Source organism: Barbatula barbatula (assembly GCF_947034865.1).
Source record: "Barbatula barbatula genome assembly, chromosome: 5".
NCBI classification, from domain to species: Eukaryota; Metazoa; Chordata; class Actinopteri; order Cypriniformes; family Nemacheilidae; genus Barbatula; species Barbatula barbatula.
The window spans coordinates 8,354,254-8,371,764 of NC_136769.1; the positions used below are offsets into that span (position 1 = coordinate 8,354,254).

Genomic DNA, 17,511 nt, shown 5'->3' on the forward strand with positions numbered 1-17,511 from the left:
AAAATATCAAACCATTATAACAGAACTGATAATTGTAATAACGGCTGTCAAACAATCCCAAATGAAACAATTAAAACACAATTAAAATACCTCTGAAAGCAGTTTGAGCATGAAACTGGCCGGAATAGAATGTTACCGTACATTTCCAGCATGAACACCACAATATCCGACTCAAGCAACGGATCAAGGGTTCAAATGAAATAGCGGGACATTATTGAGTGGCTTTCTCTTTTGTTGTATTGTTAAACCCAATGTGAACATGAATTCCAACAGTTTGCTCAGTAATGAGAAAAAACCTTATCGCTCGCTAAAGTGGAGTCTATTGGCAATCACACGCACCAGAAAGCCACTGGCTGTGGAAGAAAACCCTCCCCGCTGTCTAAATATAAATCGGAAACATTGTTCTTTCTATCCGACCCCTCCGTCCATTCTGATTGAATGAGCGATTTCTTATTTCACCAGCCTCATGTAAACCCTGGCTTAGCACGTCTGCTTAATTCGCTTCCTTTGAGCTCAGATAAAAGCACGTGCATTATTAATCCAATACTTCTATTACACCAAAGTGCAGTAGATGACATGTGTCTGACATGTGTTTCAAACAGAGATTTGTCTTTAAAGTTGTTGGGATGGATTACAGCTGTTCTGGACACAGATCACAGTGACATCAATTTTGTAATACAGTCACTCAGAATTTCAGACATGTAGGGAGGGATTTTTTTTATTGGCAACTATAATATTTTTATTAACAATGATGGTGGCATATTATTTAAAGTTTACCTTTTATTTTCCTTCTTCGTAAAATTAAACATACTGCCGCAATTATTTTGCAACACCATAAAGAATGCTATAACAGAAAGGCAAGTTCAATGTTGATGGTTACTATTATTAGTACATCTAAGGATTGCCGCCCAGTATCCAGCTGGAACACATTAAATAGGTAAAATATGAGCCGCAAACTACACAATCATCGCGATTATATGACAACCTTGCCAAAGATTCAACGTGACAACTCTCAGCATTAATGTATGAGGTCTATTGTGAGGACTTCGGAAGGACAAAGGATATTGTGGCACATCGTGTAGTAAAACCCTCACTGAAAGTGCCCATCATTCAGCAACGAGTCTTTCTCAAAAAGACATTTGATTTTATTTGATTCCCTTCAGTTCATCAGAGGTCATTGTGATATAACATCCACATGCACGTGGAAAATATACCAAGAATGAATTGCACCAACTAATAGCGCTGCACCACAGCTATTTCTATGCACCATCTGGGTTATTTCACCGCTTGGTTCACTGAAGGAATTATGCAAAACAGGTTATGCAAACGTGTCCACAAAATCTGTGCAATTTACACGGCGCAATTCCACATCTGTCAGGCTTGTTGTGAGCACTGGGTTGCGGAAGGCTGCAGGCTACCACAATCCAGCATGCGAAAAGTTATTCACGTACAATCATGATTTAAACATTTGTAAACATGATTTATGTATCCGTACCTGTAACTCTAAAAAAGTGTGTGATGATTAATGAATCACATACCTCCTCGTTGAGTATTTCTTGACATTGTGAATAGTTTCCCTTCTTCGCCCAGGTCCCATTGGCAAGACATTCTCTGTACACATTATCTGGAACACACACACAAACACACGCAAAATGACATGTGCATAGTTTTTTTGTATGTAATAAGATATTTAATGGCAGGATCCATTTAAACAATTTACTGTGACAAAATGCCCTTCATGCCCTAACTGCTTTTTAACAGCATGGCATGTGTCTGACTTTCTAAAACAAACCTGAAAATATTTAGATATTTGTAGAACAAAATGTGAGTATTCCCTTATAATGTTTATGACAAATCTTCCACCTCACGCACTGCATTGTTTACATTATTTGGAGTTTTGCAATGACCTTAAATGCAAGAAATAATATAAAAATAATAATATACATTTGAACTATACCCTCAAAACTGAAATTGATTTACAGATCCACCCCCACTGCACATGAGCAAAGACTAAATATGTATGTGACACAAAATATCAAATTGAAATATCAGAAGACATACAACCTTTGCTTACTTGTTTGACAAACATTGTATGAGACTTAAATCTCTGGTAACGCCCGGAGTGTGGGTGTGTATAAAAGAAAAATGTAAGTTTAGGTTTTATATTTCCCATTTTATTAGTCAACTTTCTCAACAAGACCTGTTTTGTGTTTTCAATGGCTATTATTAGATCGAACCAGGAATCTGGGGCAAAGTTTTATTTTTATCAAGTACTTCAAGAACCTCTGTAACCCACCCATGATAATAAATATCTCTAACCACTTAAGTCACTGGAGCAGGTAATGTCTGGTACTGTATATGATGGTAAACTACTCCAGGGGTCTTCAAGCCAGTGTAGAAAATATCTTCAAAGTTATTTTAAACAATCAAACCTCATTTTTTTGGAAGGTTCTCACAATGAACAAAGCTATTATTAGCTTTCAGCTATCATGGGAGAGATAGACAAGTTGAAAAGTCACGGTATCTTATCAACTTCAGTTTCCATGGTAACTTCTGCAACTTGATTTGAAAAGATACAATCCAAACAAGTTTAGAAATGAAAGCGGTTTTAGTCAAAAATACCATTAAAAGTGACACAAATGTCAGCTAAATAAATCGGTGCAAATTTTGCCGTCGCATTTTATGTTAATATTCTAGTGTAAGCTTAGCTATACATATTATTACAAAAGATATCACTTAAAAATGACTTCATATTAACAAATTCATCAAATAACTTATCAGATATCTTTCTACAATATGGCTAAAAACTGACCTCATAAATGTGAAAAAATGACCCTGAAAATCAAATCCAGAGGGAAAAGATTCACTCAAAGCAAAAGGCAATTTCTAACACTGGATGCCACAAGCTGATCAGAGTCCTGATTGCTCTATGGATCCAACATCAGCACTCTTTATAACAAAATGTAATTATCGGATCTCCTGGAGCTTGTCGTCCATCATGGAACAGTGACACGAGAAATTGATATTAAGTATATCCAAGACTTAGTTGATTTTTCTTTTAATCTATTTTTCTCATAGCTTGGAGTAACATCGTACATCGAGTGACTCATAAAAAAATTACAACAAGCATGTTATTGTTTGTCGGCTGACGATGTCCCCGGACATTTGGCGAGATGCAGATGTCTAGATGCGGTTATAAGGGAACTTTGATGGACATTAATATTTCCCTTCTAAAACAATTTTGTAGAGTTTATCAAACGGTCTCGTGAGAAGGACTAACAATAGATGTTACCGTGAGAAGTAAACAAACAAACCCCAAAAATAGTCAGTACAGTCAGTACATCTACAAATACAAACCTGTTCTGCTTGATTGGTAAAGCATTGCATTAGCAGTGCACAGGTCACAAGTTTGACTCCCAAGGAACACAAGAACTGATAAAAAAGCCCTTTTGATAAAAGCGTCGGCCAAATGCATTAATGTAAATCTAACCTTAATTTATAAAAGCAGAAAGATCCAGACAAAAGCCCCAACACTGAAATCAGAAAGTGTCTGAAATGCACTTACAACTTAAAGAGATTTGTGAACTCAACCCAAACACTTACTGCGGGGAAGGAAATGTTCTTTCCATTACCCTCTTATAAAACCCCTCTTCTCTTTACTTTTGGCCCATGGCTATATTGATTCAGTAACTGAAGGAGAATGACAGCTCCATAGATCACTCAACCAATCAGGGCACAGAGGAACTGCTGCAAGGCGAGTTATCTGTAAACCTCCCTATCCAACCGTCTGGTCAACCCCACAACTGCCTGAAGCACATGTAAAGACAAGGGCACATTTCTGTGATGATGAGAAGGTGACGATGCTGGAAACAATATGATATTCTTCAAACAAGGGTGAAATGGTCCATTGTAAATGCTCCTTTTGTCATGACTGTAAACGTGTGGTACATGACATCAGATTGTTGACATACAAAGGTACAACCGTGTGGGATATAACTCAGTTGCAGCATTACCAATTTTCCAAAATCTGTTTATATTTTAAGATTTTATTTAAAGTCTCACTTTTGACTTGCAGTTTAATATTTAAATATCAATTTATCCATAAAAGTCCAAGTGTTGTGAAATATATCCAATTACAAATTTTTTAAATATAAGCAGGTTTTCACCCGATATATTGCGTGTCATGGCCAAATGCAATGGAAAATTGGTTAATGTTGCATTGTTGTATTTGAAGTGTATACTGAAGCTCAGCTTTGTGAACAATTTAAGAAGAATTTAATTTCATAACATAAAGCTTGAACTTAACTTCCCATAGACCTCAGCATAGAATCTACTTTTGAGGAGTTTTTATTGAATACAATTAATATTTAATAAAATAGTACTATCAATCAATGTAAATGTAAATTAATTATAAAATAAATTGGTACATTATAACCAGACAGTGACCGGAAGTTAACTTCGGGCCAGGCTGGACTTCTAATGAAACCATCCATGAGAATTATGTTTTTCCATGAATTCTTTGTATATTCTAATAAAACCCCCTTTCCCTTAAATGAGCTTGCTTTTTGCCAAACAATTGTCTAATAAATACCTTGTGCCATTTTTTTTACAATTCACCTCATAGACTGCTGTTAAAAAAACACAATCTGTCGGAAACTGAACACATATCTGAGGACAACACTTTTAACTCAACCTTGTGGTATGCATTTTTATTTGTTTAACACAATATCAACATTATAAACCCGAGGCTCCACGTATTTAAATCATTGAAGTTCCAGAAACACATTTTTACTTTTAAGTAAAGTAGGCCTATAATTAAAATTTTGAAGATTTGGCTAAAACTAAATAAAAAATAGCTAATTTAGTTCTATAGCACAGCCTTTGTAAAAACCGCTGTTACATAATTTTACTTCATAAACTGTACATGTACTAAAGCACTCTTTTTGCTCCCGCGGTGTTTACTCTTGGGCTATACAACTAGATCAAACTAGATTCTGAGGTAGCAGCTGGTTGTTAGCCATTAGCGCAATAGCGTGCTAGCTACATTGCACTTTATTTTAAAATATGACTACTATAGGCCTATGTGTTTTCAAAATAAAATAAATATAATACCTGTCCAAAAGGTAAACAATTTGCATGTACATATCTTTAAATACATCATTGCCTTTGTGTTGTCTCAAAATGCTCACAAGTAATGTTTTTAGTTGTAGTTCACTTAATTTTCCTAATTAAACTGAGGCCTAGTCCTGGCTAAAATAATACCTGTCTGGGAAACCACCCCTTCATGTTTAATGTTCCCTTATCTTGGATATTTAGAAAAGTTTTACATATTTTTCAGCTTTGTGGTTACCATTGTTCAGAAGAGTGGTGCATGTGCTTAGGTGTAGGAGGCCACATGTAACCTGTAACCTGTGTTGTGTTACCACTGAGAAATGACTGTGCTAATGCCAGTTCTGAGATCAGTCTCTTCTTGCTCATCTTGGGTTGCATAAGTCAAGGTGTTTGATTTTTGCACACCAATACTAATACATGTGTGAAATAAAGAAACTCAAAGAATTGAGTTTCGTTAACTTAAAAATGCTTATTTAGAACTTTAGTTTAACAGTAATCAAAATTGGAAAGTTCTGCTTACTAAAACCAAGAATCTCTTAAAAATAAATATTTCTTTGAGTATTGCCAATTTATCCGGGTTTACAGTGAACATGTGTTATTATTGCATAACAAAAATGTGCTATTTTTTTACATATCCTTTTTGACAGTGTATTTTGATGGTTGAATATAACCTCAGGTGGCATTTACAGCAAACATGGTTGAACATCACTTTTGACCCATACATACAATATACTAGAGCAAAGGAAAGCAAACAGAAAAGTGGTAAAAAGCTCTTTAAATTAAATAGAATTTCTAAAAACGTAATTGAGAGACTAAACACACAGCCCCACATCAGTCAGTACAGTGGCAGCTGCTGCAGCAGCATTTGGAACATGACAAAACAGCTCTGTGCACAGAACACTAGTACAGATTCGTTTCTGTCACATTCTCTGCCAGTGACCCATGAAGAGCCACTGTCACTTAGCATAATGACAGAAAGATCCAGCTCAGCTCCCACTGAAGCATCTTTACCTGTCACTAAAACTCGCTAAAACGCTGCGTGGTGCTGCTTTTGCAAAAAGCCAAGGCAATAAAAGGGCCTATCAAGGTCAGTGCCTGAAGGAAGGCAGGAAAAGTGATGTGGATAGGGAAGATGAGAAGTTATGTCATTTCATGCAAAAGCTTCCTCCCGCTAAGGGAGTATAATTAACTTTCACACACTTACCCTGAGGTGGGAACTAGACAGTTTTGAGTTTTCCCCTCCATATTTCTCTCAAGGGCTCTTGTGTTCGAAAACAAGCCTTTTACAATGCTCTATTTGTAATGCTGCACTTTTAACCTACCGTGGCGCTCAAACCGGTTCTTGAAGACTGGACTTTCTTCAGAGTCTAGTCACACCCATGCATGTGATTTCCAATTGAACTCAAGGGCTTTGAAGCCACCTTGGGTCATTCAATGGGAGCTGGACGTTCATTGATCTCTAAGTGTAGAATTGAGCAACCCTGATTTTTAACATAGTTCTCGAAAAGTACAGTACTAGTATTAGCTGTAATCTGATCGCCTGTCTCGATTTTTACAAGCAAATTGAAGGTTATATTTGTTTACATAACTCAATGCACTTAAAGGAACAGTTTACACAGGCATTTAAATAATGTCATCATTTCCTCACCCTCAAGTTGTTCCAAATCTGTATACATTTTTTCCTGATGAACACAGAGTAAGATATTTGGAACAATGCTTCCACCGAAACTTCACCACTCTCGGTTATTTAAGCCCCGAGACTGGCAAGAGCACCCTCTAACTCGTCTGTACTGTATCTGCTTTCTTCAACAACGACAACCACCACATCCTCCTGTCGACCCTCAAGGCTATGGGTGTCTCTGGAATGGTGCTACAATGGTTCTTACCTCTTGGGTAGGTAATTAAGAGTATCCTAGAGAGGTGAGGTCTCTGAGTCTCAACCTCTCAATACAGGGGTGCCTCTGGGCTCGGTGCATGGACTGTTGCTCTTTTCCATATACATGACATCCCAAGGTTCTGTAATTTGGAAACGTAGCTTTTCCTGTCACTGCTATGCGGATGATACACAACTCCACCTGTCTTTTCAGCCTGATGATCCGACTGTTACTGCATGCACCTCAGCATGCCTGAAAGACATTTAGCTCTAGATGAAGGACCACCATCTGCAGCTGAACCTTGCAAAAATTGAACTGCTTGAACTGCCAACACAAAGATTCGTCACAACCTCTCCATTCAACTAGGCTCATCAACTATCACACCTTCCAGAACAGCCTGGGAGTGGTAATCAATGGTCAGCTTACACTCACGGATCATGTTGCCAGAACCACCCGGTCCTGTAGATTCATCCTCTACAGCATTACAAATTAGACATTTCCTGTCCGAGCATGCTACGCAAGTCCTAATCCAGAGTCTTTTGTAGTATAATGTTGTATGCAATATGAGACCAGTTTCACTGTGCTTTTCCATTTTGTTGTCCTTATGATGTGCCAATTGCTCACATTGTTTACCTCATTTGTAAGTCGCTTTGGATAAAAGCGTCTGCTAGATGACTAAATATAAATGTAAATGCAAACAGTTCTTGGCACCCGTTAACTACCATAGTAGGAAAAATGTGTCTCATTAAGTGTTTCTCACTAATAAACAAATTACAATTGTTTTATTCTGGGGTTATTTTAAATGACAAATAAACTATTATTCATTATTAATTTATTTTGGTTCAGAATACAATAACTAAATAATTTACACACTTATATGTGATATACCTATATACAGTAATGTAGAAATTAAGTATTTAATACAGATTAGAGCCCGCCACGCGGTCTGACATCGGTTCTACGCCCGTGTGAAGTGCTGGGCGTCGCCCAACCCACCAGGGCCACGTTGAGGCACGAGGGTGTGGAGCAGACGGGGGGATTAGCACTACCGGCGTGCCCCTTAGGAATCTGCTGATCGGGTCGTGCCGACCAAGATACTTGCCTGAGGGGGAGAGTGCGACATTGACCGCACAACTCTTAAGCGTTTTTTGACCGCACTTAAGCGTTCAGTCGCCTAGTGGTTAGCTCTTGCCTGAGTGACCGTGCTCACAACTGCGGGAGACAGGTCACTCTGGATCTCCTCGTCCTGTCCAGGGGCCAGACGTGGAGGTTCCAGAGGTCTGGTCTCGGGTGCCAGACGGTGCCCCTTCAGCGAGAACAAATCTTCGACAGGGGGAGCGGTCGTCATGACCGAGCACCAAGTCTGGTAGTCTGCCGACGCCCATAGGAGACAGGTTCGGTGAGCGTGATGGGGTGTGGCAATGGCTGCGACAGATTTACGTCCACTAGACCCCACCTATCCCCACCACCAGCGCTCGCTGCCGCAGATGGCTTAGCAGCCGCTGTCGAGTAGGAAAAAGACGATGTTGTGGCTGTGTCCACGCGAACACAGCCAGCTGTGACCGCAATACCGTGATCGACATGTGCCGCAGTGCGGGCATGTCATATCCATGAACGCTACTTCAGCATGCTTGGGACCCAGACATGTGACACAGACATTGTGCCTGACTAGCTCGAGGATTAGCGGCCGCACCCAAGACTACAGTGGCGAGACATGCCTGGCGACATGTGCACGCTGTAGGAGAATTAGCTCTTTTAGAAATATGCGCTTTGAAGACACCTCTGACCAACTACCAAAACGAAGCGAAGAACAAAAAGGTGAATGATTGGGCACGCCATCTTCCCTTTTATACCAGTACGGAGTGGGGACTGTGCCGTCCCATTCGCCAGCTATATGGGCTGTATGTTTCTGATGTACCTTGTACTTTGCCTGAAGCTCTACAATATGCTGCTTCTGTGGGGATTTTAAATCAATTGTGCTATCAGCTCCAGTAAATCTTAATAAACCAGTCAAGTAAAGAAGCATGTATGGTTGTAGGGCCACTGCGCTGGCCTTCTTTCATGTGTAGTTTATTTTCTTTGGGTTTATCAACCGCGACAAATACGATCAAGCGACAGGAGAAATTTTCCGAGTTCCCTGCGTATTGTGTTATGCTTTATTGAATATTTCATGGACTTTCTGGGCTTTGTTGCAGGTGCAGAAGAAAAGGTTATTATTATTAAGGACAAATCAGTTCAAACAAACCATTACTCACATCAGAGTTCACTGTCTCCCGGCAAATCATCCATTGTCTATCATTTATCTTAAAAAATTAGTTTGGCTTCAGAAATTATTCTCTCTGTCTCCACCCCCTCTCTCTTTTTCTCTGTCTCACCCTTTTAGCCACCCATCTATATGATTTCCTTTTAAGACTTCTTTTATTAATTATAAAGTATTTTATATAAATATTTTTTTTTTATAAAATATAAACCAAATTTTTCTTTTATTTAATTAGTTTTGCTTCAGAAATTGTTCTCTCTCTTCACCCCATCTCTCACCATTTCTTGCCACCCATATACGATTTCCTTTTAGAAGAAATATAAATATGAATGTGAATGTGAATATGAATACGCTATCCTGTAGCTCAGTGGTAAGAGCATTGCGTTAACACCGCATGGTTGTGGGTTTGATCCCACGGCATTGCAGATACCCATGTATAAATGTATAGGAAAATGCAATGTAAGTCAAAGCGTCTGGTAAATGTAAATGTATATGAACACGAACATAAATATATATATATAAATGTGGTTTATTATAAACAAAAGAAAATATATTAAAACGTTTTTTCTCCGCACATACACTAGCTCAGCCTCAATCTAAAGAACCTCCCAGAAGATATGCTCAGTACACTCACATTGGCAAAAGAATTAGTGAGCTTGTTATTAATGGCGAAACATAACTCTGCATTATGCAACAGTATAAAAATTGACCTACATGTATCCCAACAAACACAGACCAATTTGGCTAATGTGCGCACACTACCTTTCACACACACAAATACAATTTTAAATTGTTTTATGAATCTCTCAGCTGTCGTCTCTGTTCAGGTATTCTAACTACTGCTGTTCAGAGCACGTTGCGCCAAGTTTATATTCATCTAAAACCTTACTTCCACATATCTGAGGAAGAAATACCCCAGAAAACCTGCCAATTTGTGAGGTCCAACAACACTGACTTGAAAATAGACAAGAGAACGTAATATATGCGACTGCTGAGCAACTAAATCTTCTGTAAAACTGAAGAGAAGAGAATAACAGACAGACAGTGCGGAAGAAAGGGTTCAGATGGGACGAGCATTAAGCAATTTTTCATAACCAGGGTGCGAGAAGGCTTGAAACTTTCCAACAGACGAAACCATTCGAAAATATTGCTTATCAACCCTTTTTAGGACACATTGAATGTTAAATGAGCTGTTGAATATTGTATTCATTCAATATGGGGTTTGCACTTTTTATAGTTTCATGACCGGCCTGATCTCATGGGAATCTGTGACTAAAACACAAAATACCGAAGCCCCACCCCTAAACTCAATCGTCACTGGTGCGAAAGTAAATCGGTAAACAGTTACAAGCAAGTTGCATATTTTCAGATATTTGTATTTAAAACTAGCACACAAAACCCTGTACATGACCATTGTGCTTTTTTGCTTCATGGGACGTGAAATGTAGGAAATAAACTTACTGGTGGTGTTGTATCGGACCCCGAGGAAGGTCTCCGGGCAGGGACGGGACACTACTTCTCCAGCACTGCTCCTGGGCCAACACGTGCCAATGCCATCGATAGATGTGTTACAGAAGAGACCTGACAGACAGATGAACGTGATGCTTGTGACTTTTTCTAGTTAAAACACTTCCTGTCCACTCGCTATCAATAAAAGTGTTGAAAGTAACTGTGTGAATGATGGATGTTCTGACTTTTCCAAAATCTGCTGAGCATTCTCTTGAGGTGGGGGGGGGGGCAGATTTCATGTGGCTCTGCATATAATATATTGACGACGGTTTTAGATTGAGTCTAACATCTTCAAGAGTTTTAAATGAACTCTACAGGATATAATTTAACAATGGTTATTTTCAATGGTGTGCCTCAACCATCAAGTCTCACGTTTCTTAAAGAAAAATTCAGACGAGCTGACATTAGCACTTATAGCTTTCGGTGTTGACGTCTGTACTCGGGTTTCAGATTTGTTCCAATCATTCCAATCTACAGTATCTCTCTATACATCTTCATTTCTGGTGCTTTCCTCTCAGTCTGTGTGTTAGCTGGAGGCCAGAATTGCATCTTGACCTCCTTTTTACGCCTCTGAATTTTTAGCACTTTCATTTTTAATCAAAGCAGATCTGAGGTGTTCAGCAAACATAAGTATTTGAAAAGCTTTTCATCCGTTGTAATCATTTCCATTCAACAAATGCATTTAAAGCCATTTGATAAGAATGAGTGGACCAGGAGCATTTAGTGCTCCATTCACTTCAATTGTATTATGCACTTCTGTTATCTTTTGTGAAAATGTAACAATTTCCAACAGACGCTAAAAGTTTTCCTTGTGTTGTTTATATCGTGTTCCATCGAAAGGAATATAAGGTTTATTTATGACACACTGAGTCATATTTACAGACAGCTGGAAAATCCATGCACACCCCGTTATTGGGTTCACCACTGTTGTCTCTTAATTCACTTCCGAGAGCTTTTGTCATGGAGAAAAAATAACTCATTCCAGCAAATCGAGACGTTTTTGAGCATTTTGATTACTAATGTTTATAATGCTATTAAGTATCGCCCAATAGCAGTGAAACACAGGATCATTGTGAATTGTTTATATAAGTTCAAACAACGAAAATGTATGGAAAGAAGAAAAGTATGTGCTTACTCGTCTTTTATTGAACAAAACATGATAAGAGAGTGTTTAAAAAATGTCCTCCCTAGTGGACTTTTGTAGTTATTACAAAAAAATTTAAAAGAGCAGGAAGTCTTATAACAACTCTGAGTATAACATAAGTTTATTTTATTTTAAGACTAATTTACTCTTTTCTTCCTATGCTTTTCTTAAGATTCAACCCCAACTGGACAATCCTCCCATTATTCAGAGCAATGATGCCCCATTTCCCCACCACATCAATGCATTATTTTAAACAGTACATCAATGGCTCTGTGTTCAAAGAAATGTCTCTGTGCACAAATCAACATGAAGTCTTCGTGTCTGAAGCACCACTATTGAAAAACCAGCTGGCTGGTTTGAGCTGGTCTCCCAGATGGTTTTAGCTGGTTAAGCTCAAACTTCATTTTGACATGTACCGCATTCCGATGTCCACTGTAGTGGATGCATGACACAGGTTTTTTTTTCAAAGCAATTTTTCAGTATGCTTTTTGCCTTCCAAACAATTGGGGGAGTTAAAAATAAAATAATTTGGAAACAGTAGAATGAGAAGTGAAATCCGCAGATTTTAATCCGATGTATTAATCAATAATGATATATTTCTTTGATTTTCCCATGACATGACTACTGTAGAAACATTGTGATTGTCATGTTTACAGATGCACACTGCAAAGACCAGAAATGTAAACTGACCTGTGGAGTTGGTGGGTGTGAACGTCTGATTCCACAGGAATAAAGTGCGAGCTGCGAAGAAAGACAGGACAACATTTCTTGAATAGCCGTATTTGTGCATTGTCTTTGTGAGTTTACTATACAACTGAAATATATATGCATGAAAAAAATCTGTACACTACAGTATTTATTGATCAACTATTGTAAAATACCTAGATACTACATAGTTTTTTAACCTTAACAAACCAGAAAAATAGGGCAACAATGTTCATATAAATATCTTAACAGCACATTCTTTTTCTAATAAATCTAAGTAGTATTTTTCTTAATTTCCCAAACACAATTACTTTCATTTACTAAAGTAAAGCCATTGCATACAAAAACGTTGAGCGTAAAGTTTAAAATAGTAAAATAGCATAAAATCCCAATTTAATTTAAAAGAATTAAAATGACTTGAGGGTGTGTAAATGGTGTGTAAACATACACATAAAATGCACATATCAATGAAGAACAGAGCCGGACAGTAACGGAGTACATTTACTCGAGTACAGTACTTAAGTACAATTTTGAGGGATCTGTACTTTACTTGAGTATAATTTTTGGGGAGTACTCATGACTTTACTCAAGTACATTTGAGAGGCAAATATTGTACTCTTTACTCCGCTACATTTCTATCCATAACCGTAAGTACACGTTACTTCTAAAAAGGAAAAAGAAAAATCTCGGAAACCACCAATTTGTTTTTTCCCTCTCAAACGTGATTGGATTGTGCAGGCGCCACTTATTGGGCGAGCCTATCAGCAACAATCACCCAGACCTCAGAGCTCTATCATTTGCTGTACACAGCTGTCAATCATCTCACGTCTGCATGACACGTCCTGTGTACACTTCCTTATTCAGGACATCCGCGATGAAGCTAAAGTAACATTTCTTCACCAAAACAAGAAGCTAATAAATGCACGATTGAAGAATATGTGTTTTGTGTGTATTTTCATGCGATTTGGGGGTATTTTTATACGAATAAAGAATAAAGGTAAGGGAAGAGTAGCCAATAGCGTCATATAAAATGCTAAATATAACATGAAATGAACTTGAAAACATCGCGACCGGTCAGCTGATTTTCTTTAATCATTATTATTTTCTCTTCTTTGCTCTATGCTGCGTGTATAACACGGTCAGGTTCAGAGGTGTGTCAGAACATTGCTATATCGCCTTCTTTGCTGTTTTAGGTTTATTGATTTCAGGGGCGGCGTTTGTGTATGGCCCTAGCGTTCAGAAAACATTGTTGAAACAAAGTACGTGTGCATAATGAGACTCATTTAAGATAATTAAACTACTTTACACTGATGTGTACATGTAGCATAGGCGTCGGTAGCATGTGTATTTGAGAATGTATAAACACCGTTAATTCACATAGCGTCATTGACGTATAGTCGGTAAGACCGAAGATATGTAGTTTTGACGTGACATCATCGTAATGTTGGTTCGAAGCTCTTTTTGGCTAAACTCGTTTGTCTGCATTTTCCACATTTAAGATCATATACAGGCATTTATTTTCAATAAAACAAAGAAACTGCTTACAAAATGCCTAACAGTGGTTTTGGAATCAAGTGTGAGGTTATGGGTAGTGGGGATGGTCTTTATTTTCCCAATTAGTTGGCATCCATTTAATAATTTTAATAAATCGAATAATTTACACTATTGTTATTGTATTTCATTCATAATGTACAACGCTATCTGTGAAAAATTAAAAATATATATTGTACGGAAAGACTTTGTAGTGCAGTCGCAGTTTAGGCTATTATGTATTTTGCGATTTGCCACTAGCTATGCCAGGATTAGCTTAAAAATGAAAAGAATCGAGGCTTAACAACCCTGCGACAAGGTAAGACATGTTTTATATTTAATCTTGTTTGCTGAATCTGATCAATGGTTGGTTTTTATTTTAGTCTCATAGTCGCTGTAACGTAGTCGTTGGTGGTGGTTATGACAACATCTGGCTGGGTTATTTTTTACTACTTTAAGTTTTGTGGTTACATATATGTGGTATCATTTGGTTTCATTGTGGTTCGTTTTTGTATGGTCTGAGGAAATTTCGCCATACCCTAGGTTTTGATGAAACGCCACTACTGATTGATGAAAAAACAGAGAAACTCACATGTACACACAATTGTTAGCTGAATTGTATTTTCTAATATTACTCATTAATGTAAGCAGAGTATTTGCTTTGATGTTCTTGAGTATGCGGTGTGTTGTTTAAAACTGTTCGGTTCAAATGTGGGTGCAAAAAATCCATTAAAACTCTAGCAGAGGTGAAAAGAATAAAGCATGGTAAAAAGATTAAAATTACTTTATTTTACTTTAAATTCCTTTAACATTCTCCAAGGTATTAACATTAACATTTTTCATAACTCCATGTAGGACGTTTCTGTACATAAGCACTGTGGCAGTAGTAATGCAATATTTAGAAAATGTACTCTTGTACTCTTGATACTCAAGTACTTTTAAAAACATGTACTTCAGTACTTTTACTTAAGTACACATCTGACTGTAGTACTTTTACTTGTACTTGAGTAAAATTTAGCAAGGGGTATCTGTACTTTTACTCAAGTAATGAACCTGTGTACTCTGTCCGCCTCTGATGAAGAAATACATGCATACTGCTTTGCTTCTTTCAAATGATACAGTCTCACAGAAGATTCTCAGTCTTATACTGTAGTTTAATGGCACACCGTTATACTGCACAATGACTACTGAAAGATGACAGTCATTGGCAAGTGCTTCCCATTAACAAAGACCCCTCCGTCCCTCGTGCATTCATCTCACCCTGAACTACCTTCAGATTTAATTTACCGCTCACATTTCCCTTGTTTTCTCACTGAGATATCAAAGCACGTGCTATCTACATAAATAAAAGAGAGAAAACGAAAGTTGAAGATGCAGCCAGGGCTGATTTGATTCTCTGATATCTTTCATCTGTGATCGGCACAGGTTAAGACACAAATGTGTACGTATACTGTATAAATCACAATGCGTGTGGAACTTGATGTGCCTCTAAAAGTTTGATCACTGATTCACGTTTACCTAAAAACAACGTATCTTGGAAATCCACGGTTGTCTAAGTTGGTTTCATCAGAAAGGAGGTGAATGATGCTAGTGAACCGCAACCTAATTCATTGTTGTTTACATCACATTTGTTGTCTGTCTGCAGCAAATCTATTGTTTACAAGGTCTGCTGCAGGGATCTCATCAGGTAAAATCGTTGATAATAGACACGAGCGGCTTTATTGTATTTACAAATCACGGTAACGAATTTGCTCAAAAATGACGTGTCCTAAACATGTTAATTTAAAGAGGAGGATCCACCCTACGGTTGGAGTTTGTATATTTTGCTGCACAATGAAGCCCACTGTTGTCCCTGCAAACACAATTTATGCTGACAGCTTTGTTTGTATTTCGTTCTGGGAACAACAGGACTCTCAGGAGCTCCACGAGATTAGCATACAATGTCGACGGGCTTTGTGTTCGCTCCTGTACGCCATCCGGACTTGGATGTGATCTTCTTGAAAACTGGATTTCTGATGGGTTCTGTGATATCACAAATGTTTCAACACTTGTTAGACTGAGCAGCTGAGGAAACATGGCAAAAGCACAAATAATGACACACGTTAAATTATTTTGAATTCCAGACCGCAATCCACAAAAAGTATTTAAGTGCCTCCCTACAAGAATACTGTCCAGGTTCATAATCGTGGCTGAGTACTGCAAAGTACATTTTTGTACAAATGTACAAATAACCCCAAATTAACTTCATTATTTTGTCTGCGTCGTTTTTTTCTAACAATATTGTTGAGGAACAACAATTATGTGTCTTGATGTGGGTTTCCATTGCATATTCTCTGATTTTTAATTTACAGGCATTGAATATGAGTTCAGTATTTTTTCAGTTTAACACCATGAAGTAAATTTAAGAAAAAGAATATATAAATTTTAGGAAACTTTATATAAATTGTTACTAAAGCAACAATTGCATTGTTTTACGCAAACTTAAAATAAGGTAAAAATAGTAAATAAATGCATATTCATCATAACTGTGCTGATAAAAACAACATTCAATGTATATACCTTGCTCTTTGGGGTTATACTACATATGATATCAATACATGGTCTCAGAAACTGAATCGAGTAACAGAACGAAGCCTACAGTGAGAGAGAGAAATTGTGTGTGTGTGTTTGTTTGTGTGTACTGGTATTCATCACTGTGTCCCCACAAAGATAGTAAAACCAGTAGAGTTCGACCTTTGTGGGGATCTTTTTCGGGTCCCCATGAGGGAAAACAGCTTATAAATCATACAAAATTATATTTATTGAACATTTTAAAATGCAGAAAGGTTTGTGTGATTATTTGGTTTAGGTGTTGGGGTAGGGGATAGAATATATCACTGATATAAAATAAATGGAAATTTTTCGGTGGAACAAAGATATTTGAAAGAATGTTGGAAACTGACATTTCTGGGGAATCATTGGCTAGTATGTAAAATAATTGTATTTTTGTCCTGTTTAACACAATAAAGATATTTTGAGGAATTTAGGACAGCAGAATTTCGGTGAAGTTTCTCTTAAAATTCTGTCATCATTTTCTCACATTCAAGGTGTTCCAATCTTTATGAATGTCTTTGTTCTGAAGAACAAAGAGAAAGATATTAGTGAAAGCATAAGAATGCTTATAACCAGACCCATATTTCCCCCCATTGACTCAAATTGTAGGAAGAAAATACGGTTATCATTTTGTTTGTTTAGTTGAACACAAAAGAAGACATTTTGAAGAATTTAGAACAGTAAACAGTTCTGGTTGCACTTTTAACTACCATTATATTTTTTCCTATTATGGTAGCCAATGGGGAGCAAAATCTGTCCGGTTATGAGCATTCTTCCAAATATCT

At 37.5% G+C, this 17,511-nt stretch overlaps 1 protein-coding gene across 1 annotated transcript in view; it reads right to left on the reverse strand.

Annotated features, from left to right (window-relative positions):
* The window catches only part of crhr1 (corticotropin releasing hormone receptor 1), a 95,705-nt gene that overhangs the window by 40,876 nt on the left and 37,318 nt on the right, over positions 1-17,511 (reverse strand). Inside the window, exons 3-5 of the mRNA XM_079455578.1 lie at positions 12,590-12,640; positions 10,708-10,827; positions 1,539-1,624 (exon numbers count right to left, since the gene is read on the reverse strand). Of these exons, the coding sequence (XP_079311704.1) occupies positions 1,539-1,624; positions 10,708-10,827; positions 12,590-12,640 (257 nt within the window). The remainder of the gene's footprint in view (positions 1-1,538; positions 1,625-10,707; positions 10,828-12,589; positions 12,641-17,511) is intronic.